This window comes from Dermacentor albipictus, chromosome 6 (genome assembly GCF_038994185.2).
Source record: "Dermacentor albipictus isolate Rhodes 1998 colony chromosome 6, USDA_Dalb.pri_finalv2, whole genome shotgun sequence".
NCBI classification, from domain to species: domain Eukaryota; kingdom Metazoa; phylum Arthropoda; class Arachnida; order Ixodida; family Ixodidae; genus Dermacentor; species Dermacentor albipictus.
In genome coordinates, this window is record NC_091826.1 from 49,125,439 (window position 1) to 49,153,133 (window position 27,695).

Here is a 27,695-nt window from a genome sequence, read left to right on the forward strand (position 1 = left end):
TAGTAGACACATTTACACCCTTGTTCAATTTTTAGGGTGTAAATTATTTTACTGTGTATAGCCGCGTGGTGTCCTAAGCATTAGCACGGCAGCCCTGAAACGCGAGCACAGCAGCGAGGCTGTGCCCTTATATAAGGCACCGACAGTACGCATACTTGCCTCGTTCCAGAGCGAGCCGGGCTTTTCCAAACATTTTTTCGCACGTGCGTCCCGTGCTTCTTCACCGTCGTTGTTCCTCGCGACAGCTCGCGCTTCGGCAGAACGAAGCCACAGCTCGTATGCGCTCGCCAGATTCCGCTATGCAAATAGCGCAGGAACGGAACGCGTGAACAGCAGCCATAATTACAAGTCCCAGCTTCGTGACCGCCGTTTGCCTATACACAACGGCGCATTACAGCAAGTTGCCTATGGTGAGTATAGGTGTGGCCGCTTCGCTTGTCCCCGTGGTACCTATAGGCTACCACTCAGTGATGGTGAGAAAGATGCGTTGAAACAAAAAAAGCATGCCGAGCAGGCCAGGCTTGGGCACGCTGCGAAGCGAGTACCTCCGCCAGTGCGCATGCTCGCTCAAGAACACCGAGGACCACAGAGCGATGCGCGAACCACATGCGTTGCGTTGGCAAGAGGACGTTTGGTACTTTTGGAATTTCTCGTATTCATTTATCGATATATATACGCTTATTGATTGACGCAGAAGCGGCGCTTCTGAAAGACGTTCTTTCGTTTCGTCATCTTCATCGATTAAATTTCAGCTTGTAGGCTTTGAACCAAAAGCGATTTACTCTGCGTCAGAGCAGGACGCAGTTCTGGCGCTTCCAAGTAAACAACCTTCTCCGTGTGATATTCAGGCTGTCGTTGGGGCTTCACTTGCTTTTCACTTCACTTGCTTCACTTCAGTTGCTATTAAACAGACGCTGACAAACCCGCTAAAATGGAATAATTTGGCAATGTCTTTTTTTCGGAGCGTTTCTAACTGCCCTTAGTTGCCTACTGTAGAAAGATACAAAGGCTCTCCTGGTAACCTATGACTTAGGCTGCGGAACCGGTATTTTTTGGCAGAAATATTTCACACCCGCGCGAACGAACGACTGATTCTGGTTCAGAAAAAAAGAAGTATGGCAAATGAAGTAACAACACAAACAACAACAAAAATTACTCATTCGGTGGCGTCTCTGTCTCTTCACATAAATGTGAAACACACAGAATTTTATGAGACTACAACTGGACAAATTTGAATAAAGGTTGTTGCATTTGAAGAAAAAAATGTAATTTATAGTGACTGCATCAAGAGCTAAAGTTTAAGTCAGGGCATGGACGTTTGAGCAAACGCTGTTGTAAATTGGTAATCTTTACAATTATGGAAACGCGAAGTTAACAAATCCTCAAACGTGCCCGAACATTGTGGTTCTGTAAATTGCGTTTGTTATGTCGTCTGAAGCGGACAAATACAGGACCCTATGACGTAAAACTGTTCAAATCTATTTTAATTCCAATCTCTTGACGCCTAGTTTACGTAACCGCCAACGCGAGCATCAGGTGGTGACTCGCCGCGTTTTATGGACAGCCCAGTCAAACACCTTCCTTGTTCAGAGAAGGTTACTTTTGTTTAGTTCCAAAGTGAATGGCATTACCTACATTGACAGGCTTTCCTGATCTCAAGAGGCAAGGAGCACGAAGCACTGTATAGAAGGTTTTGTTGGGGCCGAGCTAGAGCAGTGAAAGTAGATGACCGAATGGCTAAGGTGGTGCCCGCTTTCCCTTGCTTAGATTTATGTGGCTGGTCAAAATAGCGACGGCGTACAATGGAATGCCAAAAAATGCCACTAAACGAGATCCTCAGTGAAGACAAGTTGGCAAAGAGACGCGAGAACTTTTACTATGCGCAATTCGATCCATTTTCTCAGGCAGCTCAAAGTAGCCATGGTCGGAGAAATCGCGGGGCCGCCACCTTCTATTCCTTTAAGAACGGAGCAACCTCAAGCTACTCTGAAAGAAAATTTCAGTTTTATTCGGCATATCAATGCATTTTTTGTGCGCAGACGTTAGTTTTTCGCTGTATTGTGGCGTCGCGTGATAGGCGGTTCAAGTACGCGCAGCCAGGAAGCTTTTCACCAATAGCGAAGGGCTAATTGCGAAAAATGCGTTGAATCTGAAATAATTATTTTTCGCTCCTCTGGTCTAATCGTGCATAGTAATCGTGGAGAGGTATCAGTTGAGTTGTTCGCGGTTTAAGTGACGTTGCATGCCATAAAAGCAAAGTAGGGGTGGCTCAGGAATGTTTGAGCAATTGTGTTTAGCTTATCGCATCATTTCAATAGAAATAGATTGAACAGCTTTACGTTGTAGCGCCCATAATATCTGAATTTACAATTTACGTGGAACTATTGCAATGTTTAGAAGTGTTGAGCAAATGTTCACAAAAATTAGTGTCCTGTTTTGAAGCGATATGTATTACAATCCTGTCCGATTTAGATTAAATATTATGTGCAGTCTATAGAGCTGAATAATTTTTTATTGCTGAGTAAGAATCTCCGCACACAAGTTGTTTTTTCTTTTTCATTTTGACAATTTAAGACCATGTTTTATTTGACACCCTCAATCAAAATTTGCTTTCCTGCAGTCATAGGATTTTACCATTCTCACTTAAATGCGCCCAACGCCGACATCACCAGTGCAGTGATTTCTGTAAAAGCGAATTTCTCGGTTCTCGCGTATTTATATGGGAGTCCACGAGTCAAAGAATGTAATGCAGCGCTACATTCCTTGGCGATGACAAAGAAAGATACGATAGGATGGGCTCTGACTCCAACCACGTTTGTTGAAACAGATACGTGTGACATTTATCAATAAGGAAGGCACCTAGCAGATGCGCATTCATGATTGCTGGAAAAAATCCGAATACACACACGAAAAACCGTAGATTGCGGTGAGCAGAATTCATATTGTGGCCTTTTGTTTAATGTTCTAAATTCACCGGCCCGCTTGTAGACTGACGTGGCGCTGAGGCATATTTGCCGCCTCTCTCCATGATAAGGGTTTCCGATAGCACGCGAGATATTCTGTCCTTCTTTCTGGTTAGAGTTTTGATCCCCCCAAGTCGCGGCTTACAGTCTTGATCGCTTACATCTTGGCAAGAGCGGCAATGGCGAACCCCTCTTGAAAAGCACCCACCTCTGATGGTTTAGCTTAATGCTCACTTCAACGATTGTTAGGTTGTGCAATGCCAGAAGCAGCCGTCGCCGCATCTCTTTTAACCATTCTTGCGAGACATTTCAAAGCTGTAGCCTTTAGGTATTAAATAAAGGGGCAGGGTTTGGCGGGAGAAAGCAAAACACGAGAAAAAAGATGTGCCGTTCGGGGTTTCGCAGATTAGTTTAGCCTACCTGAAGCTCCTTAAGCCTGGAACACCCAAAACAGTGCCCCATCAAGAAAAACTGGATTAAGTGTTCAAGATTTTTGCAAGTTATTGAGAGTGCATTTGTAGAGAAACGAAGAATGAAATGTAATGGGAGGCAATACTTCGTAAAGTAAATAATTGCTCACTTAACCCATAATTCGGCAATCCACAGTTGCTTATTCGCTCCACGATATTACTGAACCAGCTATAAGCTTTGTGGCAAGTTTCCCTCGCTTTCATCAGCATTTCTTTGCATCAAAGCCAGCTCAGCACATAAAATATGTTGCTCGGTAACTAAGAAATGTGCAGGTAAATGTAAACACGAAAATGCTTTTTGCGTTCACTCGCCATCAGAATGGCGCCAGTGTGAACAGGCAACGAACCGCGACGTCAAGAATGCACTATGCGAGAAGTTAACGCAGCGAGAAAAGTGAGATGTACAAATGTGAAAATTGTGGGTAAAAAGGGGAGGAAAAACTTCCCAATGATTGGAATATTCTTTTCGCCACTTCTTTTCGTAATATACACGCAGTTGCTGTGGCGAACTCCGAAGCCTCCGTGACAGTCCTGCCAGACTTTGCTGGCTACCCAGGTATGACCTCAAACAGTATTCAACAGACCGGCATGAACACCGACACGATCGGGTTCGAAGGTGACCTCACCGACAACTGCGTACCCTGCACGGGAGCCGAAAACCAAACATGCCAGATCGCCGACAAGCTTTTGACCTGGAACAAGCTGCTTCTGGCATCCCACTTTGAACTGCGAGAACAGGCAGACATGTCTGGCCAGCTGTGCCTAGTGAATTTTACTGGTAATGTACACTTACGTCAGCCGCCGCAGAACCAGGACCCTCCTCGATGGTTGCTCAGGACTCATCACTGCATTGGTTCCGTCGACCTCAAGCTCTCCATTGAGGCAAACCCAGACTTCTACGTACTGGAGGCTCTTCGTCATAATTCAGGGATCAAGACCGTGAAACTACAAATCCAGGAATGGGAGGCATTAAGTCCCGTTTGTGCATTGATACCCAGTTTGACAAACATAAAAACACTTCACTGCAAGGCCAAATTATGGCACGAGGGTTTCACGGAAGAATTTGTAGCAGCGCTGTCGGCGCTTCAGCGGGCTTCATCGTCTCTGGAGAGCCTACATCTACACGGCTTTTCGATAAGAGAACCGGCAGCGGAGACTTTCGTCAGAGAATTCTTCAGCAAATCGACGCTCAAAAAACTAGACTTGCAGATTTGCGAATTCGAATGCGAGTACTACCCACGCGCCTTAGTCGAATACCTTGGCATGACTACGTTTCTAAATGCAGTTACAATTCACGGGGTGGTGAATAAGGTAACCCAAAGGGCTATTCTTGAAGGTGTGCTGAAAAGTAGAAGTATCGAGAAGCTCTCCATCGACGTGTTGACCGGAGACGAAGAAATCGCGGAGTTGGTTGCCGGGGTGATCAGCGAAAATCGCGTAATACGCAACTTGACCTTATCGACCGCCGCCACACGCGTGCCTGAGCTGCACGACGTTTACGGCCGCTGGCTCCGCGCAGTCATTCAAAATGATACACTGGAAGAAGTGGGCCTTCCACTGCAGATATTCCACCCATCACAATGGGCCACATTTATCACGGCGCTGCCGCAAAAAGGAAATCTAAAGAAGGTCCACATCGACGTACGGTCTCACGGTGAACTGCTACGACCAGTCTGCTCGATGCTCACGACAACTGGCTCCGACAAAAGAGTTTCTATCGGAACCTACAAGTACAACGCCGACGTGGACTTGATACGCTGCAAAGCATTCCGGGCGATTCATTTCACCCGGTTGGAACCCAACGACTTCTTGGGTGTCGCTTTGCATCTACTTCCAAGCTGTGAGCACGTGACGAAGTTGAGCATCCCCGTAAGCTGCGGCAACCGGCGACTCTTTATGCCACTGGCCGAATATTTAAAATCCACGACGGTGCTGCGAGAGCTCGAGCTGATCGTTCTGTGCGAGGCCCAACTGGTCGCGGCCCGCGGCGCTAATCCGGGGTGGTCGGTCGTGCGAGAATCCCTGTCTCGAAACAAGAGCCTGAGGAAGCTGACACTTTACCATCGATGCCTGACCAGTCGAGACATGGAGGGCTTGGCGGACGTACTTAAACGAAGCCGGAGCATCAGCTCGGTAGTCCTTACGAACGAGACCGCGAGAGACACCACCGCCTTTGTGCGAAGACTGTCGAAGGGCATTGCGGACAACTGCACGTTGCTGGAAGTGGATTGCAGGGCTCACGTGGAGGCCGATGCCGCAGGTGACTGGCTGGCTGTGCGAGAGACGACGCTGCGAAACTCGGGTCTGGTCGCACGAGCTGCTCGAATAAAGCAGGCTTCAGATTGCGACAGGTAGGTACACGAGGTAAACGACGTAGCGCTTTGCGTTAGAAACTGTGTCGTCCCGTTCTCAGTGCGGTAGAATCATTTCCGTTTTCTCTCAGCCACATCTCCTGAATCTGCCACCTTGCTTAGCCAAATAGCGCTCACAACGTGACCTGCATACGGCGCCCATTAGGAAAAAAAACATTTAGCTACACTGTAGGCCCTAAAAAACGCACCCCTTTAGTAAACGGTATCCCGTTCAAAGGCAGCTGAAGCAGAGACACTTCGAGAAGTACCACTAAAGACACGTACAAAAGTTACATTTTTAAAGGTACATATGAGATTTTAGGGTAAACCGTTCAATTTTTGCCGCTCCGGGTATTAGAGCATCTACCGAGTGTCAGAGTTACACCTGAAAACGATGGAAAACTTTGGCAACGCATTGTTTGGGACAGTAACCTGCGCCAAGTAACAATTCCGTGTCATGATGTGTTCAGAGCAATATATAAAAGCTGTGTGACAGCTAGCGCTATCGTTTAGGCGCAATCGCATTAACATGGTCATCGTGATGAGTTCTTCATGATTGTTTTTTTTCCTATTTGCTGTTTTCAGCATTTCATGCAAAATATTTTAGGTCCTAAGGGGAATAATTTTTCTGCAGTCACAAGAATGAATTCTGTGTTACATGTGACACTTATTTCCAATCTGTTCAGCAGTTATCTTATGGTCGTTATGCGTTCTACACGCGCTTGAACTACGGAACTGAATTTGGCTTCGAGCCAAATCTTGTATTAAGGAATGTTTATCACCAAAATTATTCGCGTATATGCGGTTGTCGTTTTCCTCTCAAAGACCTGTGCGCAATCGGCGTGCTTTGAATTTCAAATAAGCATAACGAACCTCGGGCACTGGTTTCAAGCTGTAATACATGGGGATCCCCTCATTCGGAGCACTGTTTCCTGAATATTGTCGCCATGCAGGGTTTCCTTGCGGACGTATGTCCACTTTTCTGTCTATTAAAATCTGTTTACCGTGGAAAATTTGAATACGTTGATTGTTTGCGTTTCACCTGTGAATATTATTTCTGTGTACACTCTATGCACACCAAGTGAAAGTGTATACTTATTATGATAAGTCCTACGGAATTCTTTGCACAGGCACCTACAATACACAAGGTACCGCAGGTAGAAAATAGCATCCTGAAAGCTCGATCTTGAAGAGCGTAGTAGCTTAAGTTAGATACAAAAGTCATGGTACTTGTTTGTTGATTATCATTGCCGTCATTTTCTCTCGGAGAGTTTTTTTTTCCTTATTTGCGAAAGACGGGGGCTCATAAGAACGTTTAAAAAAGTAAGTTAGTGTATTTCCGATGAGAATGGACAATTCTGGCGACACTTGCAGCATCACTTCAACAGTGCTCATATCTGAGCCTGCTCTCACAAGTAACGTGATATAGCTAAAGCACCGAGGAATGAGCCTAGTGCTATTTTTTTTGCTCCAAGGTTTCATCCGTAATAAATGGGAACTTCTTCCTTAGGTTCACTACGCAGTAAATGGATTCCGCCAGTGATCAGTATTTCCCTAGGCCTTCGTTAGCCGTTTCTATGGCATGTGTGCAAACTTTATTTCATGATAACATCTAATCATCAACCCCATTCGTCAGAGCTTCCTCTAGATACCCCCTGTTCTCGCTCTAACAGACTACCGGACATCTATCTGTTTTACGCTGTCACATGACCGACCCAAACCACACTCTTTCCTTTTCGAGCCAGCTATGATATCAGCCACCCGCTTTTGTTCTTTTATGGACACCCCCATCTTCTCCTCAGCAGTGCGGCATTTTTTTTATGCCATCGAAAGTTGACCTGCCTATAGCTTTCTTTTTGCCATCATCCGAGCCTCGGCTTCACAACTGAACACTCGCAATATGCGCTGAATGCAACAGGTGCGCAAAATACCGGTAACATCCCGTAGATTAGCTTAAAGCCGTATACACCACGCTACTCCATGCAAACATTTCAGTTTCTCCAAAGGCAGCACTGGTCACGTGCAGGTACGTCACCGGAGCCCTGGAGCGAGTTTCCCGGTATCCTGCCCTACTGGACGAGGTTGCCATGAAGGCCCGTATCGACAAAGCAGAGCTCACGGTCTTGGTGCAAGACCGCCTGAAGAGAACCGAAAGCATGGACGGATTTATGCGGGCCGCCGGAGTGGTCAGGGAGCGAGTCGTTTGCCATCCACCGCCGAGCGACGACCGCATCCAGCTGGATGACCTGATCGAGGACTGCTGGAGGCACGTGCGACGATACCTCGTGGTTGACGATGTCAAGGACAGCATTTGCAAGATCTAAAACATCTGGGCCATGAAACACTTTGTCAGGGACCCAGAGAACCTGAGCCTACTGTAGCCTCTGACAAAAGTAGTATTGAGCACCCCGTGTGTGAATATTGACCATTTCAAAAAAAATGGCTGTGGCTTAGGTAAGGTTAAGCCCAGGATGCGAAGCATACTAGCCTTTATTTTAGTTGTTGAACCACTGTTTAGCCTGGTGAACTGCTGTTGCTTGGCTATATTTGGTTCGGCTAGACGAAGAAACAACTCATGCATTACTGATTCGCCTTCAAGAGTGGAACGCGACAGCGTTCCCGTCGACCCGCCAAGGGGTGTAAGACAATGGGCTACAGGGCAGCGACTACGCGCCCCGCATTGGACGCGGTGAGCGTCGAGCAAAGCAGCGTTCGGCGCGGCAACGAAATGTGCGCCTGAGCAAGAGACGCACGCCTTAGAAACAGCGCGTTTCTAAGGCAACACCGCATTCACTAGAGGCGCTTTTGTACCGCTTTGAAGCGTTGTACTCGTGGCTCAGTGGTAGCGTCTCCGTCCCACACTCCGGAGACCCTGGTTCGATTCCCACCCAGCCCGTCTTGCAAGAGTTGAGCCAAAGCCACTTCTCCTCTGTCGTGACGTCACGGTGTCACGTGATTTCATGGTCACCGCCGCGCCTGAGGAGCTGGGTTGAGCCCTCGTAATATGCTTCGCATAAAAAATTATTGCTATTAGAATGCACAAGCAGGCACGAACTAAATGTAGCAGTGCCCCGACGGAGTTTCCCCTTTGCTAAGAGTTTGGTACAGATTTCAATAGCAAATGTGCATTTGAAACAAGTAGAAGGTTTCAGAAATAACAAAGCTGGAACACTTTTCTGCTGTTGTGGAGTTCATTGTACATGATTGCCAAGACTTCGGAGATTGCGTTTCTTCACTTAGTGTCGGCGACAAAGCTAAGCATGTTTCTAGCCTTTAAGGTCGCTTCGCGTGGATGTCATATCAAGTGCCTGTCCCCCGAAGGTGCTGGTACAGCAGCGGGGCCACAAAGCACCTTCTCTGTCCGCCGCTGAGTGGAGCTGAAGATGACAACGCATGTCTGCGCAGACAGTGGGGGTCGGGGTTAGGAATTGGCCACTCGGACAGCGAAACAGAGCATTATAAACTCTTACGCTTCTGACCACCAACCTTTTGCTGGCAGGTCTTGCCGAAGATCCCCAACATTAGGCTTTCCCATACTATTTTTGTTCTTCACAAAATTTCCGGTTTACAGTCCTTTTATTTCGAGCTGCTATCACTCGCGGGAGACGATGCGAAGTGGCCGGCTCGACTTCGGGGAAAGGGGAGAGGGGCTGGGTATGTCAGCGCCGCGGCGTTAACGCCACAAAACTTCCCCGATAGCCGATTGTTCCATTGGTCGGACACGCAAGTGTGTCCATGTTCCTGTCTTGCTATGATTGCCTCTCTGTAAGAAAAAATTTAAAAAATTGGGATGGCTGTGCTTTGCCTGCTTGCTTGCACCTGATGTGCTTCCGGACCCCCAAAATGTCAAGGCTACCATATTTTAGACCACTTCATATGTTACCAGGAGAATAAAATGTTATTGCGGCAGTTTTTAAGCCAGAATCGCAGCCTTTTTTAAAACAGCTATTTATCCGCCTAACCAGCGCGTGTCTTGAATTGCTCAATTTCTGTCACGTGCTGTTCGCATTGATAATAAAACTGTTGCCCGCGTCAGTACATAATAAGTGCAAGGTTTATTCTACATAAAGAAACTGCACCTTAAAAGTTTGTACGCCATATCAAAATCAACTGCTACCGGTGTAGATACTTCACATGTGCTTTCAATCGCGTTATGAAGGAGAGTGCTTGAAAATTGATGTTCGATGCCTTTAATGTGGTTTGTTACAAACGCTAAGCTCTGCAAAGCAATACTGCTTCCATGCTTTGAACACGCGTCATTTCTGTTCACAGAACACTTCGTGCCACGCCCCGTTGCAATCACTGCTATGTTTTAACTCGCAGCTCTTAGGCGACCGTTTCTGCTGCGAGTGTTGGCGTTGTCCCTCGTAACCGAGTGAACGGTTACGAGAGACAACGAGGGCTTCTGCAATCGGTCAAACAAATTTTCGCCGCGCCTATAGTTTGCATATCTGTCACATAACCTCAGGGTAACCATGAACAGTCGAAATCTCAGAATGACGTGTATACACTCATTATGCACACCGAAGCCGAAGAAACGATGACAGGCAGATTTCGCGCCATACTGGATTTCATTGCGTATAAAAGAAAAAAAACGACAACCATTCAACTCTGTGACAATGGAATGGCAGCGAAAGCTGACGACAGTCAAAGCTCTCAAACAAAAAGCAAAGTGCCTCTGGCATGTTCAGTTTCGGCAGAGGCTCCGGAATGCGAGGGCACACGTATCCGTTCGTGGGTGAGTAATGGGGCACCACACCTCCCAGCAGAGATTCCTTGCGAGTGCCGCACACCTTCAAATCGGCCACGTCGCCGGAACGTCTGGTGACGTAAGAGGCAGTACTTGTAGGGCCCGGTCTCGATTAGTCCCGTCTCGTACATTTCCGATCCTCGTCAGGTCATTCTAGAACCGCAGAGGGTCGCACACTTTGCAACTATATCCGATATGTTTATCTAGAAAATCTCGTCGCAACTTGGCATCCGCGCCTTTAAGGTCGTTAGCTCGGCCAATCGGCTACTTCTACCGCCGTATTGCGTTGCGAGTCTGGCGTTGCTGCTCGTTCGGAGGAGCCCGGGCTGGCGATTGTCGTTTTCGTTCAGCATCGCGGGAACGTTCTTCATCGGTGGCGGTTTTGCGCCGGCGCTTTTTGCATTTTCTTGGCTGTTCCTTCCGGTGCTCCTCGTACGCGTGTTCTTCTTCGGGTGTACGAACTATACGTGTCCGCCCCATCGATAACGCCACCGCCGAATGGCACACACCCCCTTAGTCAATGGCTCATACCCCATAGACCCGCACTCCTGATGGCGACGAGACTGGCGGTAGAATTTGCAGGGGGAAATCTAGGCAATGGTTCACTTAGCAGTTTAGTGACACTGATTCGACATAACGATATTGAAAAGATTTTTTCCGAACATTGAAACGATTTTACGTAGTGCAAATACCGAATTACCGAGCGACTGTTTTTTTTTCTATAATCGGTAATATACACCATTTAGGGAACCATAACAGGGGCCGGTATATGCATGATTTCGTCCCCAGTAATTTATTATCACGTGACCACCATCATCAAACAGTTGTCAACTTCGAGATTCACTCCAGCAGGGGTGGATAACTTCCGATTGAGGCAAGTCATGTTTCACCGACGTCACAGTGTTAACGTGAAGCTCCAAAGTGCGGGCGACAACAGACTCGTCTGTCGTCTGCTCAGTTTCACAAGGACGCCTACGTTGGTCGACGCCACGCTTTGGTGGGAGGCGCTTACCTGCGTCTCCATGCCGCGTTTCATAAAATACACGTGCAGTCGTGAAAATGTCGTCGCATCGGAGTCCTCAACATCGCACAATTTTGCTCTCCAGAGTGACGTTTTTCGTATTGCTAGCGTGACGAGTTGCTTTCTATTTGAGGACCCTAAAAAAAAACATTTCTAGGTTTCTACCTGCCAAATCCACAATATCATTACGAGGCATGCCGTAGTTGCGTACTCCGAATTAACTTTGATCCCCCAGGGCTCCTTAACGGGCACTGGATGCACGGTACACGGGGGTATTTGCATTTCGACCCCACTGAAATGAGGTCGCCGAGGCCGGGATCTGATGCCGCGCCCTTGGACTTAGTAGCGCAGTGCTCTAGCCCCTACGACGCCAGGGTGGATTTCATTTCAGGACACTGAAATTGAAATAAACTACCTTTTAGCCGTCTGCAGTCAGTAACACTTCATGAAAGCGTCCATCGCACGCATGCAAAGCTCATGCTAAAGAAAATCGCGCGTTTTAGGATAGTTTCCATGCTCTATTAAAACACGCGTTTTCTTCCAGTGTTGTAGATTCATCAAGCACGTGACCATAAGTTTGGGGCCACATGCTCCCTTAGCTTAGAACCCAAATGTACGCGTGCTAACGAAGTTTTCATAGAAGCCCATGCGTTCAGAAAATGACAGTTCATCAACGGTATGTACCTCTTAGCACCAACTGTGCAGGTAGGGAACACTTCCGGTGCAAAGAAAGCGACGCCATATCCGGTGAAAAAATGAGTGATGTCACATTTGTTATTGACTTGAAATTCGGTTGTTTTTTCTACGGTTGCGATTGGGGCGATATTTTTAAACATTCCGCAACTCGACACGAGCTTGGTGCGAACTAGGCACTAAGAATTTTAAGCTCAACTCGATGGGTGCTTTAAGCTGATGCCGGCTTTTTAAATCTAAAGCTTTATGAAATTAGGAATCATGTATGATGGAAAATAAGTTATACTTGCACGTAATCTTATTCCACCTTGGTTTCGCTGGGAGAATTAGCACTCTGCGTGTTCGTTACCTCTGCCAATTACCATGGCCCTTAAAGATTATCGTTTACAGCAAGTTAAGCACAGCCGGCCAAGTATGCCTTATGTATCCACATTAATTCATTGTTTCTCAGTTACGGACCACGCGATGCTTCAGATTGCTAGTAGTCTGCGTTGAAACGAAATAATTTCCTTTTTATGCCCGAATTTAAGTCAACAGTGGAGTTTTATTTGCTGAAAATCATGAAAGAAGGATCATACTTTGTTGAACACAGGCCACACCAACTATGGCGACGAAAAGTATATGCGTCAGCATGAGGGCGCTCCCGAAATCCTGGCGCGTAACAATCACAGTGCGTGTTCCACATATTGATGCGCAACTTCCTCAATATTAGCGTGACTATAGCGAACGTACGAACACACAGCAAGTTGCTGTAGCAGCGCGAATCTAGATATACTACTTCCTCAGACTCCAAAAGTTAATTCTTCTTTCGCGAGTAATAATAATAATAATAATAATAATAATAATAATAATAATAATAATAATAATAATAATAATAATAATAATAATAATAATAATAATAATAATAATAATAATAATAATAACCGACAGGCACCCGTGGCCTCACGGTTAGGTGGTCGAGCTGTTGTGCTCATAGGTATCCTCCGTTGGTATCCTGACGCATTGGACAATTTCCTATATGTTTGTTTGGTAAAGAAAAATTTTGTTTCAGCAACTTATCCCTATTTTCCTTATCGCGTATATTTCAAACATCTTTCGTGGGCCCATTGCGGAGATTGCGCGGCCTAAAAGAACCGCGCAACTAAAATTACATCACTTTGTACTTTGAACTATCGCTGTGTAACATATTTATTGTTTATTACTTTCAATATATTTAGGGTAAAAAGTATCCGCTGCCACTGTTATGTTTTATTACATTTGTTTTTGGGCTGTCATTCTAGAAATTCTGAGGAACAATTTGGTCGAGAATGTAAGATCTAGTGCGACTCACATTAGTGATAGGAACAGCATGGCTACGTAACTCTCATATACAGCATAAATATCTAAATATCCTTGCTAAAGCGTTTTCTCTTTTGTGTATTGTTTGTGTATGCCGTCAAAGCCGGCAATAAAGAACAACAAATATGCGGAGACTCAGGTAAAGCCGACAGCGTCCATATAATTGTGATCGCAACAAAGCATAGCTAGCTGTATTACCTTGCCGACATCAAGGAATGTTTCCTTCACCGATCTAGCTCAATTTTTTTTTCTTCCTATCCTAAAAGGCTTTCACGTTCAAAATAGGTAGTATGATAAGGCGGCGAAATTTGCAGGCATGTCTTGGAATCAGCTAGCGGAAGGCAGTGGTTATTATGATTGGTGTGCCGTAACGCGCATGGCCTGCGAAAAAATGACCACCAGCAACACAGCATGCATCGGAGCCAGGAATGAACCTTGTGAAGTTATTCCCAGTCACTATGAAATAAAAGTCCCCCCGTGTCTACTTCACAGAGCAAGAGGCAACTCGGGGGCGGAAACGAGAAGGCACAAGCGTGGGCTTGCAACTGACATATTTATTGGTTCATACGACTTATTTGCACACGCGTACACGAGATTACACGAAAAATGTTTACTCGAAACGAAAATTCAAAGCGTGACACAAAAACATGATCGATCGCTGGCGTCTGCTGCGCGTGCTTCCTTCTTCTAAGAGTCACATTCCTTTGTGAGGTGGGACTATCGATGACTTATTGACACGCGAACACCGCTCCCATTACTAGGGGCTGCTTCGCTAATTAATTACACGTGTCTTTTCGTTCCTCAACTTGTAAATCACAGCGGTAAGCTCGAAGCGTCACACGTCTTCGTCCGCGTGTCGTTCTTCCGCTGTTTACACACACAAAGAAAAGTAACACGGTTAGGATACTCCCTAACGCGAAATGTGAGCGCAGCTCGATATGTCTTTTCATTTCCCGATGTATTGAGGCAAAGAATTTGAGACTGAAATCACCGCACCGACTGGCAGTGGGCCACTTTCGCCAGCGCCTCCGCAGAGGAGGAGGGGGGGGGGGGGATGCAGTATGCGAACGCTTGCGTGGCGAGCGGCATCAGAGCCAGCTGTGGAAGAATACGACGGCGAACGCGCGAGCAGTGGCTCGAGTGCGTTCGCGCGGTTACGCAGAGCGACGCCGACGCTCAACCCAGGAACGAGTACCCAAGAGACGCGCTCTAAGAGGAGGACAGTATTAGCACAGGAAATCGAAAAGCGTGATTATCTAATTTTCTGGCTAATCGCTTGCAGTGGGTAGGAGCCACACGCTCGATAGGAAACAACATCTCTGTAGGAGGGTTTGTGCTATTCCAGAAGGTATCATCATCAACACTGTCAAGAAGCAAAACATCGCCGCAGCTAGCCCCGAATGGTGTGACCTGGTTGGCCCGATCGTGGTAGCTGCCTCGGTGAGTAATGAATGCACTTTTCACTTAACACAGCTCAAATAGGTGTACTGCTTTAACTTAACCCGCAGCAGAGGCGACGCGTTGTTGTCAGGGCATTATTACTGTGGGAAATGTTTTTGTCTGTCTTGTCAAGCTATCCTGCAGCGGTAGTCTTAATGAACAGGCCACCTCTCGAATGCGAGAAAGCAGGTAGTTAGTGAAAACATTGAAGGGAATATCGAAACAGGGTTGGCCCCACAACTACCATGTATTTTACGCCACATTGTGTACTCCGTTTCACACACAGCCTGCAAAGGCGTGGACGCTAGGTAGCCATGCTTCTTGCAGTAGCTGCATTCGAACAGCAGACACACGCGATTGCTCTGTATTTACGGTCAGCATTAAGGTGAAAAAAAAGTTTATAACCTTTGAATGGAATGCGTAGTATGTTTTACAAGAGTCATTGCGTTGTCTCAGATTATTTTGCGTTTCGTTGTCTTCCTTTTTGGTGTTCCTTCTTTCTTTTTATTTGCAGCCCGTCGCAGCGTTTCACGCAGCTCCAGGAGCTCGGCATGTGCGAATACGTGCAAACCTTTAACGCTCACCCTCGAAATTCCTGGAGTTGTACATTTAACCCCGCGTTCAGAAGGGCATCTTGACTCGAACCTGGTGCTTGAGTTATTCTGATGGACGCTTGTCGTGAACGTGCCGAAGCGAACGCAGTGAGCGTCTTCGGCATTTTCACGCAGGCGCCATTCAAGTCAAGCACGCGGGCTTCAATTTACGATGCAATTCTGAATACCGAGGTTAGACTGTCGAAATTCTTGCTCGAAAGAGGGTAGGCCCCACAACTACCATGTATTTTACGGCACATTGTGTACTCCATTTCACACACAGCCTGCAAAGCCGTGGATGCTAGCTAGCCATGCTTCTTGCAGTAGCTGCGTTCCAACAGCAATCACAAGGTTTTTCACGGCGTCGCACGCTGAGTATGAAACGGAGAACAAGTAGGTTCCTGTCCCATCTCTGTCCGATAAGATTTATATAATGTGCACCCGATAGAGCAATCGAAGCAGGCGTCGTCGTGTACAGCCACCTGGTGTCCTGACCATTAGCACGGCAGCCCTGGAACGCGAGCACAGCAGCGAGGCTGTGCCCGTATATAAGGCACCGACAGTATGCATACTTGCCTCGTTCCAGAGCGAGCCGGGCTTTTCGAAACATTTTTTCGGGCGTGCGTACCGTGCTCCTTCACCGTCGTTGTAGCTCGTGACAGCTCGCGCTTCGGCAGAACGAAGCCACAGCTCGTATGCGCTCGCCAGATTCCGCTATGCAAATCGCATGGGAGCGGAACGCGTGAACAGCAGTCGTAATTATAAGTCCCAGCTTCGTGGCCGACATTTGCCTATACACAACGGCGCATAGCAGCAAGTTGCCTATATATGGTGAGTATAGGTGTGGCCGCTTCGGTTGTCCCCGTGGTACCTATAGGCGACCACTCAGTGATCGTGGGCACGCTGCGAAACGAGGACGTCCGCCAGTGTGCGTGCTCGCTCAAGGACACCGAGGACCACAGAGCGATGCGCGAACCACATGCGTTGCGTTGGCAAGAGGGCGTTTGGTACTTTTGGAATTTCTCGTATTCATTTATCGATATATACATATATGCTTATCGATTGACGCAGAAGGGACGCTTCTGAAAGACGTTCTTTCGTTTCATCATCTTCATCGTTTAAGGTTCAGTTTGTAGGCTTTGAACCACTCTCAATAGACTGGGCAACGCTTGACGGCGGAACTGCCGATCCGTCCTGCGCAGAAGCACTGCTGGAAATTGCCTTTAACTTTAGCCTCAAGCAGATTATACATGCACCAACACGTGTAACCACGAAAACCAGCAATATATTAGACCTCACCTTCTTAAGCGACAATATTCCCATAATACAATCTCTTGAGAAACAGTCAATGGCATTGAAGAATACAAAGCAACCAAATGTTCATTAAAATTGCTCAACTGGCCGCGAGCCCGAAAGAAAAAGACTCAAATATACGACTGGACAAATGCCGATGACGTTAGTGTTCTTGACTTCCTAGAAGAATCTTACCCAGAATTCTTTCGGTGTTTCCACGATGAAAGCATGCCAACTGATAACCTATGGGTGCTTTTCAGGGCCAATGTTGATCAGTGTCTCAGAAAATTCATTCCTAAGAAAATAAAAACCGTACGCAAAATGAACCCATGGATATCAAGAGAGATTATACATTTAAAACGCAGAATTGCAAGGCTCAGAAAGCTTAGAAACAAAAGAACTTTTTTATCAATTGTACAACGAAAATTAGCGAACTTTCTTACGCGTTGAAGATAGCAGTGAAAACTGCTAAACAAAAGTACTTAGATGAAACCTTAAATAACTTCATTAAAAAATCCCCTCATAAATTTTGGCACTATCTCAAATCTAGGGTTCCGAAGAAGAGCAACTTATTGCCAACAGAAGCCGTAACCAAGGCTACCCAATTTAATCAATTTTTGCAATCAGTTTTCACAGTAGACAATAACACTATCCCAGACAACATCGCACAGACAAGTGACATAGGTGGAGTACCATGTGAGCTAAATATAGCGGACGCGGGAATTCTTTCTTTAATACTTAATCTTGATATAAATACATCCAGCGGCCCAGATAACATTCCAAATACTTTTCTCAGAAGGTACGCTGATTGGGCTTCGAAATACTTATTGCTAATTTATACAAAATTGTTGAAAACTTCTGAGGTTCCTCAAGAATGGAAAATAGCAAAAATTATTCCGATACACAAATCAGGTGATGCTACAAATCCTTCAAACTTCCGTCCTATTTCACTCACTTGTACAGCAGGAAAAATTTTTGAGCATTTAATATAAAACACATCGTAACTTTTGTTGACAGTCATTCTCTAATTAACCCTAACCAACATGGATTTAGTGGTTTGTCTACAACAACTCAACTAATAGAGACTATTCATGACCTAGCATTAACAGTCGATAAGCGAGGACAGGTAGACATAATTTTTCTAGACCTATCAAAAACTTTTGATCGGGTATCGCATCCAAAACTAATCCATAAGCTGCAAGGCATTCTGGGACACGGTATTGTTACAAAGTGGTTAAAAGCATATTTGTCAGGACGTCAACAATTCGTTCATTTCGAAGGGCGATCCTCAGACTACGATGAAGTTTTATCCAGTGTGCCTCAGGGCACAGTTTTAGCTCCCATTCTCTTCCTTCTTTTTATTAACGACATCACAAGCGGCATTGATGCAACGGTACGCATGTTCGCAGATGACTGCATTATTTATAAACAAATACATACCAAGGATGATCAGGTTGTTCTGAATGAAGCACTTAAAAATATAGCAAAATGGTGTCAAGACTGGCAGATGACGCTAAATGCAGAAAAAACTGTCTGCATGACAGTAACGAGAAGGAAAGAACCACTAACCTTTCCATACGAAATTCAGCAAAGAGAACTACACAGGGTAGAAGAATACAAGCATTTAGGTATAATTTTCTCTTCCGATCTAAAATGGAACAAACACGTGTCATACGGGGCAACAAAATCACTCTCAGCGCTTTTTTCCCTGAAACGGTCCCTCAGATACGCTTCACCCAACACCAAACTACTCGCGTACACGTCACTCATTCGCTCCGTTATAGAATACGGCGCCATTTGCTGGTTTCCTCACACTAAATGTGCCATAGCGAAGTTAGAGAACGTACAAAGAAAAGCAGTAAGATTCATTTGTAATAAATACCGTCGTCATGATTCCCCAACTGAACTTCTACGCTTAGCTGGACTTCCAATAATTAGCGATCGTGCTAGATATCTCCGACTAAAATTCCTGTTTATTCTCCAGAGCAATGCCCTAAAAATAGACAAAAATAAGTTTTTAGTACACTATAACACTAGAATTTCAAGAACGAAACACAATAAACAATTATCTGAGTATAGGTTTCACAATGACACCTTCAGATATTCATACTTCCCACAAGCTATCAGAGAATGGAATATGTTACCACAAGAAGTTGTCGATTGTACAACCCTCGATTCTTTTTTGTCTAAGCTGTCTAACCATATCTTTGTTGCTACATGATGAAATGTGGTTTTTACATTATGTTCTGTTGTCACCATCAATGTGCATTGTCTATGTCGCTGTACGTGTGTATGTATAAGCTTATTTTTAAACCAAAGCCAAGGCCTCTTGTAAACGATTATCGTTGAACCCTGTGTGAACGATGTATTTTTCCTTTTATGAATGTACCCTTTCCTGCCAAAGCATTCGTTAAGGCTAGCAGTACGTACCAAATAAATAAATGAATAAATAAATAAATAAATAAATAAAAGTTATTTACTCTGCGTCACAGCCGGACGCAGTGCTGGCGCTTCCAAGTAAACAACCTTCTCCATGTGATATTCAGGTGGTCCATGGGGCTTCACCTATTTTAGGCAAGACCGTTTGCTATGAAAGAAATGCTGACAAACCCGGTTAAGTGGAATAATTCGGCAATGTTTTTTATTCTTTCGCATCATTCCAACTGCCCTTAGTTGCCTGCTGTAGAAAGATACAAAGGCTGTTCTGGTTAGCTGTGACTTAGGTTGTGGAAGCGGTATTTTTTGGCAGAAAGATTTCACGCCCGCATGAACGAACGATTGATTCTGGTTCAGAAAAAAAGAAGTATGGCAAATGAAGTAAAAACAACAGCAAAAAAATTACTCATTCGGCGCCGTCTCCGCCTCTTCACATAAACGTGAAACACACAGAATTTTATGAGACTACAACTGGACAAACTTGAATAAAGTTTGCTGCATCTGAAACAGAAGTGTAAATTATAGTGACTGCACCAAAAGCTAAAGTTTAAGTTAGGGAATGGAAGTTTGTGCAAACGCTGTTGCAAATTGGTTATCATTACAAATATGGAAACGCGAAGTTAACAAATCCTCAAATGTGCCCGAACATTGTGGTTCCTTAAATTGCGTTTGTTAGGTCCTCTGATGCGGACAAATACAGGACCCTATGACGTAAAACTGTTGAAATTTATTTTAATTCCAATCTCTTGACGCCAAGTTTACGTAACCGCCAACGTGAGCATCAGGCGGTGACTCGCCGCGTTGTATGGACAGCCCAGTCAAGCACCTTCCTTGTTCAGAGAAGGTTACTTTTGTTATTTTCCAAAAAGAATTGCATTACCTACATTGACAGGCTTTCTTGATTTCAAGAGGCAAGGAGCACGAAGCACTGTATAGAAGGTTTTGTTAGGGCCGAGCTAGAGCTGTGAAAATAGGTTACCGAATGACTAAGGTGGTGCTGGCATCAGCTACTGGCCCGCTTTCCCTTGCTTAGCTTTATGTGGCTGGTCGAAAATAGCGACGGTGTACAATGGAATGCCAAAAAAATGCCACTAAAAGAGATCCTCAGTGAAGAAAAGTTGGCAGAGAGACGCGAAAAATTTTACTATGCGCAATTCGATCCATTTTCTCAGGCAGCTCAGAGTAGCCATGGTCGGAGAAATCGCGGGGCCGCCACCTTCTATTCCTTTAAGAACGGAGCAACCTCCGGCTATTCTGAAAGGAAAATTTAGTTTTGTTCGGCATATCAATGCATCTTTTGTGCGCAGACGTCAGTTTGATGTGGTGGTTTTTCGCTGTATTGTGGCGTCGCGTGACAGGCGGGCTAAGTACACGCAGCCAGAAAGCTTTTCACCAATAGCTCGGGAGCTAATCTGTCCTTATTTCTGGTTAGAGTTTTGATCCTCCCAAGTCGCGGCTTACAGTCTTGATTGCTTACATCTTTGCAAGAGGGGCAATGGCGAACCCCTCTTGAAAAGCAGCTACCTCTGATGGTTTAGCTTAATGCTCGCTTCAACAATTGTTAGGTTGTGCAATGCCACAAGCAGCCATCGCCGCCTCTTTTTAAATTTTCTTGGGAGACATTTCAAAAGCTGTAACCTTTAGGTTATAAATAAAGTGGCAGGGTTTGGCGGGAGAAAACAAAACACGAGCAAAAACCTTTGGTGTTCGTGGGGTCACAGATCAGTTTAGGCTACCAGAGGCTCGTTACGCGTGTAACACCCAAAGACAGTGCCCAATCAAGAAAAACCGGAACAAAGTGTTCAAAACTGTTTCAAGTTATTGAGAGTGAATTTGTAAAAAAAAAGAACAATGAAATGTAATCGTATAGTAAATAATTATTCCGTTAAAGCATAATTCCAGAATCCACAGTTGCTTATTCGCTCCACAATCTTAAGAACGCAGCTGTGCGCTTTGTGTCAAGTTTCCCTCGCTTCCATCAGCATTTCTAGGCATCAGAGATAGATCAGCACATAAAATGTATTGGATGGTAAATAATTATGAGCAGTTAAATTTAACCACGAAAATGCTTTTTGCGTTCACTCGCAATGAGAACGCAGCCGCTGTGAACAGGCACAGAACCGCGACGTCAAGAAGGCAATACGGGAGGAGTTACTGCAGCGAGAGAACTGAAATGTCTAAATTTGAAAATTTTGCTTAAAAGGGGGGGGGGGGGCAAAAACTTGCTAATTATCGGAATAATGTTTTCAGCGCTTCTTTATCATAATATATACGCAGTTGCTCTGGCAAAATCCGAAGCCTCCGCGACAGCCCTGCGAGACATTGCTGGCTACCCAGGAATGACCTCTGCCAGTATTCAAGGGACTGGCATGAACATCGACATGAACGGGTTCGAAGGTGACCTCACCGACCACTGCGTACCCTGCACGGGAGCCGCAAACCAAACGTGCCAGATTGCCGACAAGCTGTCCACCTGGAACAAGCTCCTTCTGGCATCCAACTTTGAGCTGCGAGAACAGGCGGACATGTCTGGCCAGCTGTGCCTAGGGAATTTTTCTGGTAAAGTTCACTTACGTCAGCTGCCAAAGAACCAGGACCGTCTTCGATGGCTGCTCAGGGCTCATCACTGCATTGGTTCCGTCCACCTCAAGCTCGACATTGTCACAATCCGAGACTTCTATGTACGGGAGGCTCTTCGTCATAGTTCAGGGATCAAGACCGTGAAACTATATATACAGGGACGGAAAGCATTAAATGTCGTTTCTGCATTCATACCCAGCTTGACAAACATAAAAACACTTCACTGCGAGGCCGACTTATCGCGCGAGGATTCCTCGGAAGGCTTTGTAGCAGCACTGTCGGCGCTTCAGCGGGCTTCATCGTCTCTGGAGAGCCTACATCTCAATGGGTTTTTGATACAAGGGCCGGAGGCGGAGACTTTCGTCAGAGAATTCTTAAGCAAATCCGCGCTCAAAAAACTACAGTTGCAGAGTTGCGAATTCAAATGCGAGTCCTACTCACACGCCTTAGTCGAATACCTTGGCACGACTAGGTCTCTAAATGTAGTGACTCTTGACATGGTGGTGAATCAGGTAACCCAAATGGCCATTCTTGAGGGCGTGCTGAAAAACAGAAGTATCGAGAAGCTCTCCATGTATGTGTTCACTGGATACGAAGAAATCGCGGAGTTGGTTGCTGGGGTTATCAGCAAAAATCGGGTAATCCGCAACTTGACCTTATCGACCTTCGTCCGACATGTGCCTGAAATGCACGACGTTTGCGACCGCTGGCTCCACGCAGTCATTCAAAATAATACGCTGGAAGAAGTGGGCCTTCCACTGCAGATATTCCACCCATCACAATGGGCCACATTCATCACGGCGCTGCCGCAAAATGGAAATCTAAAGAAGGTCCACATCGACGCAGGGTTTCACGGCGAACTGCTACGACCAGTCTGCTCGATGCTCATGACAACTGGCTCCGACAAAAGAGTTTCTATCGGAACCTGCGAGTACAGAGCCGACGTGGACTTGATACGCTGCAAAGCATTCCGGGTAATTTATTTCTCCCCGCAAGAAAACGACGACTTTTTAGGTGTCGCTTTGCATCTACTTCCAAGCTGTGAGCACGTGACAGTGTTGAGCATCCGCGTAGACATCGGCAACCGGAGGCTCTTTTTGCCACTGGCCGAATACTTAAAATGCATAACTGTGCTGCGAGAGCTCGAATTGATTGTTTCGTACGACGTCCAACTGGTCGAGGCCCACGGCGCCAATCCGGGGTGGCCGGTCGTGCTAGAATCCCTGTCTCGAAACAAGAGCTTGAGGAAGCTTATGCTGCATCATCGATGCCTGACCACTCGAGACATGGAGGGCTTGGCGGACGTACTTAAACGAAGCCGGAGCATCAGGTCGGTCGTCCTTGCGAACGAGACCACGGCAGACACCACCGCCTTTGTGCGAAGACTGTCGAAGGGCATTGCGGACAACTGCACGTTGCTGGAAGTGCATTGCTTGGCTCACGTCGAGGCCGATGCCGCAGGTGACTGGCTGGCTGTGCGAGAGGCGACGCTGCGAAACTCGGGTCTGGTCGCACGAGCTGCTCGAATAAAGAAGGCTTCAGATTGCGACAGGTACTTATAACAGGCAAACGACGTGGCACTTTGCGTTAGAAATTGTGTCGTCCCGTTTTCAGTGCGGTAGAATCATTTCCGTTTTCTCTCAGCCACATCTTCTGAATCTGCCACCTCGCTTAGCCAAATAGCGCTCACAACGTGACCTGCATACGGCGCCCATTAGGAAAGAAATAATTTAGCTACACTGTAGGCCCTAAAGAATGCACCGCTTTAGTAAACGGTATCCCGTTCAAAGGCAGCTGAAGCAGAGACGCTTCGAGAAGTACCACTAAAGACACTTACAAAAGTTAAATTTTGAAAGGTACATATGAGCTTTTTGGGTAAACCGTTCAATTTTAGCCGCTCCGGTATTAGAGCATCTACCGAGGGCCAGAGTTACACATGAAAACGATGGAAAACTTCGGCAACGCAGTGTTTGGGAGAGTAACCTGCGCCAAGTAATAATACCGTGTCCTGGCGTGTTCAGACAACTATATAAAAACTGTGTGATAGCTACCGCTATCATTTAAGTGCAATCGCATTAACGTGGTCATCGTGGTGAGTTCTTCATGATTGTTTTTTGCTCCTATTTGCGATTTTCAGCATTTCATGCAAAATAGTTCAGGTCCGAAGGGGAATTATTTTTCTGTAGTTTCAGGAATTTATTATATATTACATGTGACAAAGTAACTTCCAGTCTCTTCAGCAGTTATCTAATAGCCGTTCAGGGTGCTTTACGCACTTGAATTAAGGAACTGAATTTGGCTTCAAGCCAAATCTTGTTTTAAGGAATGTTTATCCCCGAAATTATTCGCGTATATGCGGTTGTCGTTTTTCTCTCAAAGACCTGGGCGCAATCGGCTCGCTTTCAATTTAAAACGAGCATAACGAAACTCTGGCACTTGTTTCAAACCGTAATACATCGGAACATTTGAAGCACTGTTGCCTAAATAATGTCGCATTGCAGCGATTCCTTACAGACATATGTTCAATTTCCTATCTATGAAAATATATTTACCATAGAAATTTTGAATACAATGATAGTTTGCGTTTCTCCTGCGTGTATGCATTCTGTGTACACTCTATGCCCGCCAAGTGAAAGTGTATACCTATTATGATAGGTCCTGCGGAACTCTTTGCACAGGCACTTACAATACACAAGGTTCCGCAGGTACAATATAGCATCCTGAAAGATCGATCTTGAAGAGCGTAGTAGCTTAAGTCAGATACAAAAGTGATGGTACTTGTTTGTTGATTATCATTGCAGTCGTTTTCTCTCGGAGCGTTTTTTTTTCTTTATTTGCGAAAGACGGGGCTTCATAAGAACGTTCAAAAAAGTAAGTCAGTGTATTTCTGATGGGAATGGGCAATGCTGGGAACAGTTGCAGCTGCACTTTAACATTGCTCGTATCTGAACCTGCTCTCACAATTACCGTGACATAGGTAACGCGCCGAGGAATGAGCCTAGTGCCTTTTCTTTCGCTCCAAAGTTTCATCCGTTATAAATGGGAACTTCTTCCTTAGGTTCACTGCACGGTGAATGGATTCCGCCAGTGATCAGGAGGTCCACATGCCTTCGTTAGCCGTTTCTATGGCATGTCTCCAAACTTTATTTCATGATAACTTCTAATCATCCACCCCATACGTCAGAGGTTCCTCCAGGTACGCTTTTTCTCACTGTAACAGACTACCGGATATCTATCTATTCTATGCGTGACACGGCCGAGCCACACCCCACACTCTCTCCTGTTCGCACTCTTTCCTGATCAAGCCAGCTGTAATATCAGCCACCCACTTTTTTTCTTTTATGGACACCCCCGTCTTCTCGCTCAGCAGTGCGGCATCTTTTTTTTCCGTGGAAAGTTGAGCTGCCCTTAGCGTGCTTTTTGCAATCATACGAGCCTCGGTTTCACAACTGAACAATCGCAATATGCACCGAATGCAACCGGTGCGCAATCTACCGGTAACATCCTTCACAACATGGTTTCCGCAAGACATTCTCGTGTGATACTCAACTCGTATGTTTCACTCACTGTCTTCATGCCATCCTCTAATCGTTCTTCTTTAGCTGACTGTATATTTTTTGAGATTTTTCAAAAGCATTCAATAAAGTATGCCATAATCTCCGTTTATATAAGTTGCACTTACTAAATTTGGATTCCAAGCCGCTTGCGTGGCTCGAATGTTTTTTACTAAATCGTTCCAAGTTTGTCTCTGTTAATAACACTGACTCTCCTCCGAGTCCTGTTTCCTCAGGAGTACCACAAGGATCGGTGCTTGGCCCTCTCCTCTTTCTAATCTACATTAACGACTTGCCTTCCTGGGTATCTTCCCATATCAACTTGTTTGCAGATGATTGTGTAATATTTCGAGAAATAACTAGTCCTAACGATACTACTATTCTGCAGTCTGATCTTGATTCTGTGCCCGCCTGGTGTAAGACTTGGTGCACGGAATTAAACACCAAAATATGCAAAGTCATGCGTGTAAGTAGATCTACTAATGCAAATGTTTCATATCATCTTGATAACTTTCCTTTAGAAGTAGTATCGTCATATAGATATCTTGGCGTCACTATATCCTCAAAACTAACCTGGAATGATCACATTGAATCCATAATCGCCAGCGCCAACAAAACACTTGCTTATCTTCGCCGCAATTTCTCACGCGCTCCTCAGGCTCTGAAACTTTTACTTTATAAAACACTGATTCGTTCGAAGGTGGAATACGCCGCCTCTGTTTGGGACCCTTTCCATGACAATCTAATCTACTCACTCGAAATGGTTCAAAATAACTCTGCACGTTTATTATGTCTAATTATGCTCGAACCGCAGGTGTGACTAACATGAAATCGAGCCTTGAACTACCATCACTAGCATCTCGCCGTAAGTTTTATCGCTTGTGTCTTTGTCACCGCATATTTCACCATCATTCACTACACGATGATTTCATCTTTCCTCCCTAGTACCTATTCTCACGCATTGACCACCGACATAAAGTAGCCGTTCCTTTTTGCAGGACTTCTACTTTTCAGTATTCATTTTTTCCCTGGACTTGTGAAGAGTGGAACCATCTTGCTACCACTACTGCAGAAATTACCAACCATCAACATTTCAAAAATGCTTTAACAGTAACTAATTAGTTCTTTACCTCATGTTATTTCTCGTTTTTTCCTCTTGTTTGCTTGTCCTTACCTGTATCATCTACTCATTTTACATTGTTTTGTAGTTTGGTGATTTGTATTGATTTGCTTGTTAAATAGAGTACTTGTATTTGTATTGGCACATTATATAACTCCATGTATCAGTGTATCTTTTCACAGAAATGTTTTTTTTGCCCCTCCCCTCTGTAATGCTTCGGCCCTGAGGGTACAATAAATGAAAAAAATGAAATGAAACATCCCGTAGATTAGCTTAAAGCCGTATACACCACGCTACGCCATGCAAACATTTCAGTTTCTCCAAAGGCAGCACTGGTCATGTGCAGGTACGTCACCGGAGCCCTGGAGCGAGTTTCCCGGTATCCTGCCCTACTGGACGAGGTTGCCATGGAGGCCCGTATCGACAAAGCAGAGCTCACGGTCTTGGTGCAAGACCGCCTGAAAAGAACCGAAAACATGGACGGATTTATGCGGGCCGCCGGAGTGGTCAGGCAGCGAGTCGTTTGTGATCCACCGCCGAGCGACGACCGCATGCAGCTGGATGACCTGATCGAGGACTGCTGGAGGCACCTGCGACGATACCTCGTGATTGACGATGTGAAGGACAGCGTTTGCAGGGTCTAAAACATCTGGGCCGTGAAAAACTTTGTCAAGGATCCAGAGAACCTGAGCCTACTGTAACCATTGACAACCGCAGTATTGAGCACCTCGTGTATGAACATTGACGATTTCCAAAAAAATATTGCTGTTAGAATACACAGGCAGGCACGAACTAAATGTACCAGTGCCCCGACGGATTTTCCTCTTTGCTAAGAGTATGGTACAGATTCCATAGCAAATGTGCATTTGAAACAAGTTGAAGGTTTCAGAAATAACAAAGCTGGAACACTTTTCTGCTGTTGTTGAGTTCATTTTGCATAATTGCCGAGACTTCGGAGATTGTGTTGCTTCACTTAGTTGCGGTGACAAAGCTAAGCATGTTTCCAGCCTTTAAGTTTGCTTCGCGTGGATGCCATGTGAGAACTGCTTGTCTCCTGGAGGTTACGCTGATTAGTCTTAGAGATATTGAATAG

At 45.5% G+C, this 27,695-nt stretch overlaps 2 protein-coding genes across 2 annotated transcripts; both read left to right on the forward strand.

Annotated features, from left to right (window-relative positions):
• Positions 1-328: 328 nt before the first annotated feature.
• On the forward strand, positions 329-9,688 carry LOC135918662 (uncharacterized). The gene is made up of 4 exons (XM_065452303.2): positions 329-410; positions 3,930-5,784; positions 7,811-8,217; positions 8,800-9,688. The coding sequence occupies exons 2-3, from the start codon at positions 3,992-3,994 to the stop codon at positions 8,106-8,108; spliced, it is 2,091 nt and encodes a 696-aa protein (XP_065308375.1). The 5' UTR covers positions 329-410; positions 3,930-3,991; the 3' UTR covers positions 8,109-8,217; positions 8,800-9,688.
• Positions 9,689-14,731: 5,043 nt separating this feature from the next.
• Positions 14,732-27,514, forward strand: LOC135918661 (uncharacterized). Its single transcript, XM_065452301.2, has 3 exons — positions 14,732-15,026; positions 21,626-23,480; positions 26,949-27,514. Exons 2-3 carry the CDS (start codon positions 21,688-21,690, stop codon positions 27,244-27,246), a joined length of 2,091 nt encoding a protein of 696 aa, XP_065308373.1. The 5' UTR covers positions 14,732-15,026; positions 21,626-21,687; the 3' UTR covers positions 27,247-27,514.
• Positions 27,515-27,695: the final 181 nt, after the last annotated feature.

Excerpts from the sequence above, each read along its gene's own strand:
- LOC135918662 (XM_065452303.2), top strand. The coding sequence starts at position 3,992 with ATGACCTCAAACAGTATTCAACAGACCGGCATGAACACCGACACGATC. Across the intron at positions 5,785-7,810 it reads CAGGCTTCAGATTGCGACAG|GTACGTCACCGGAGCCCTGG; the intron begins GTAGGTACACGA and ends GGTCACGTGCAG.
- LOC135918661 (XM_065452301.2), top strand. The coding sequence starts at position 21,688 with ATGACCTCTGCCAGTATTCAAGGGACTGGCATGAACATCGACATGAAC. Across the intron at positions 23,481-26,948 it reads AAGGCTTCAGATTGCGACAG|GTACGTCACCGGAGCCCTGG; the intron begins GTACTTATAACA and ends GGTCATGTGCAG.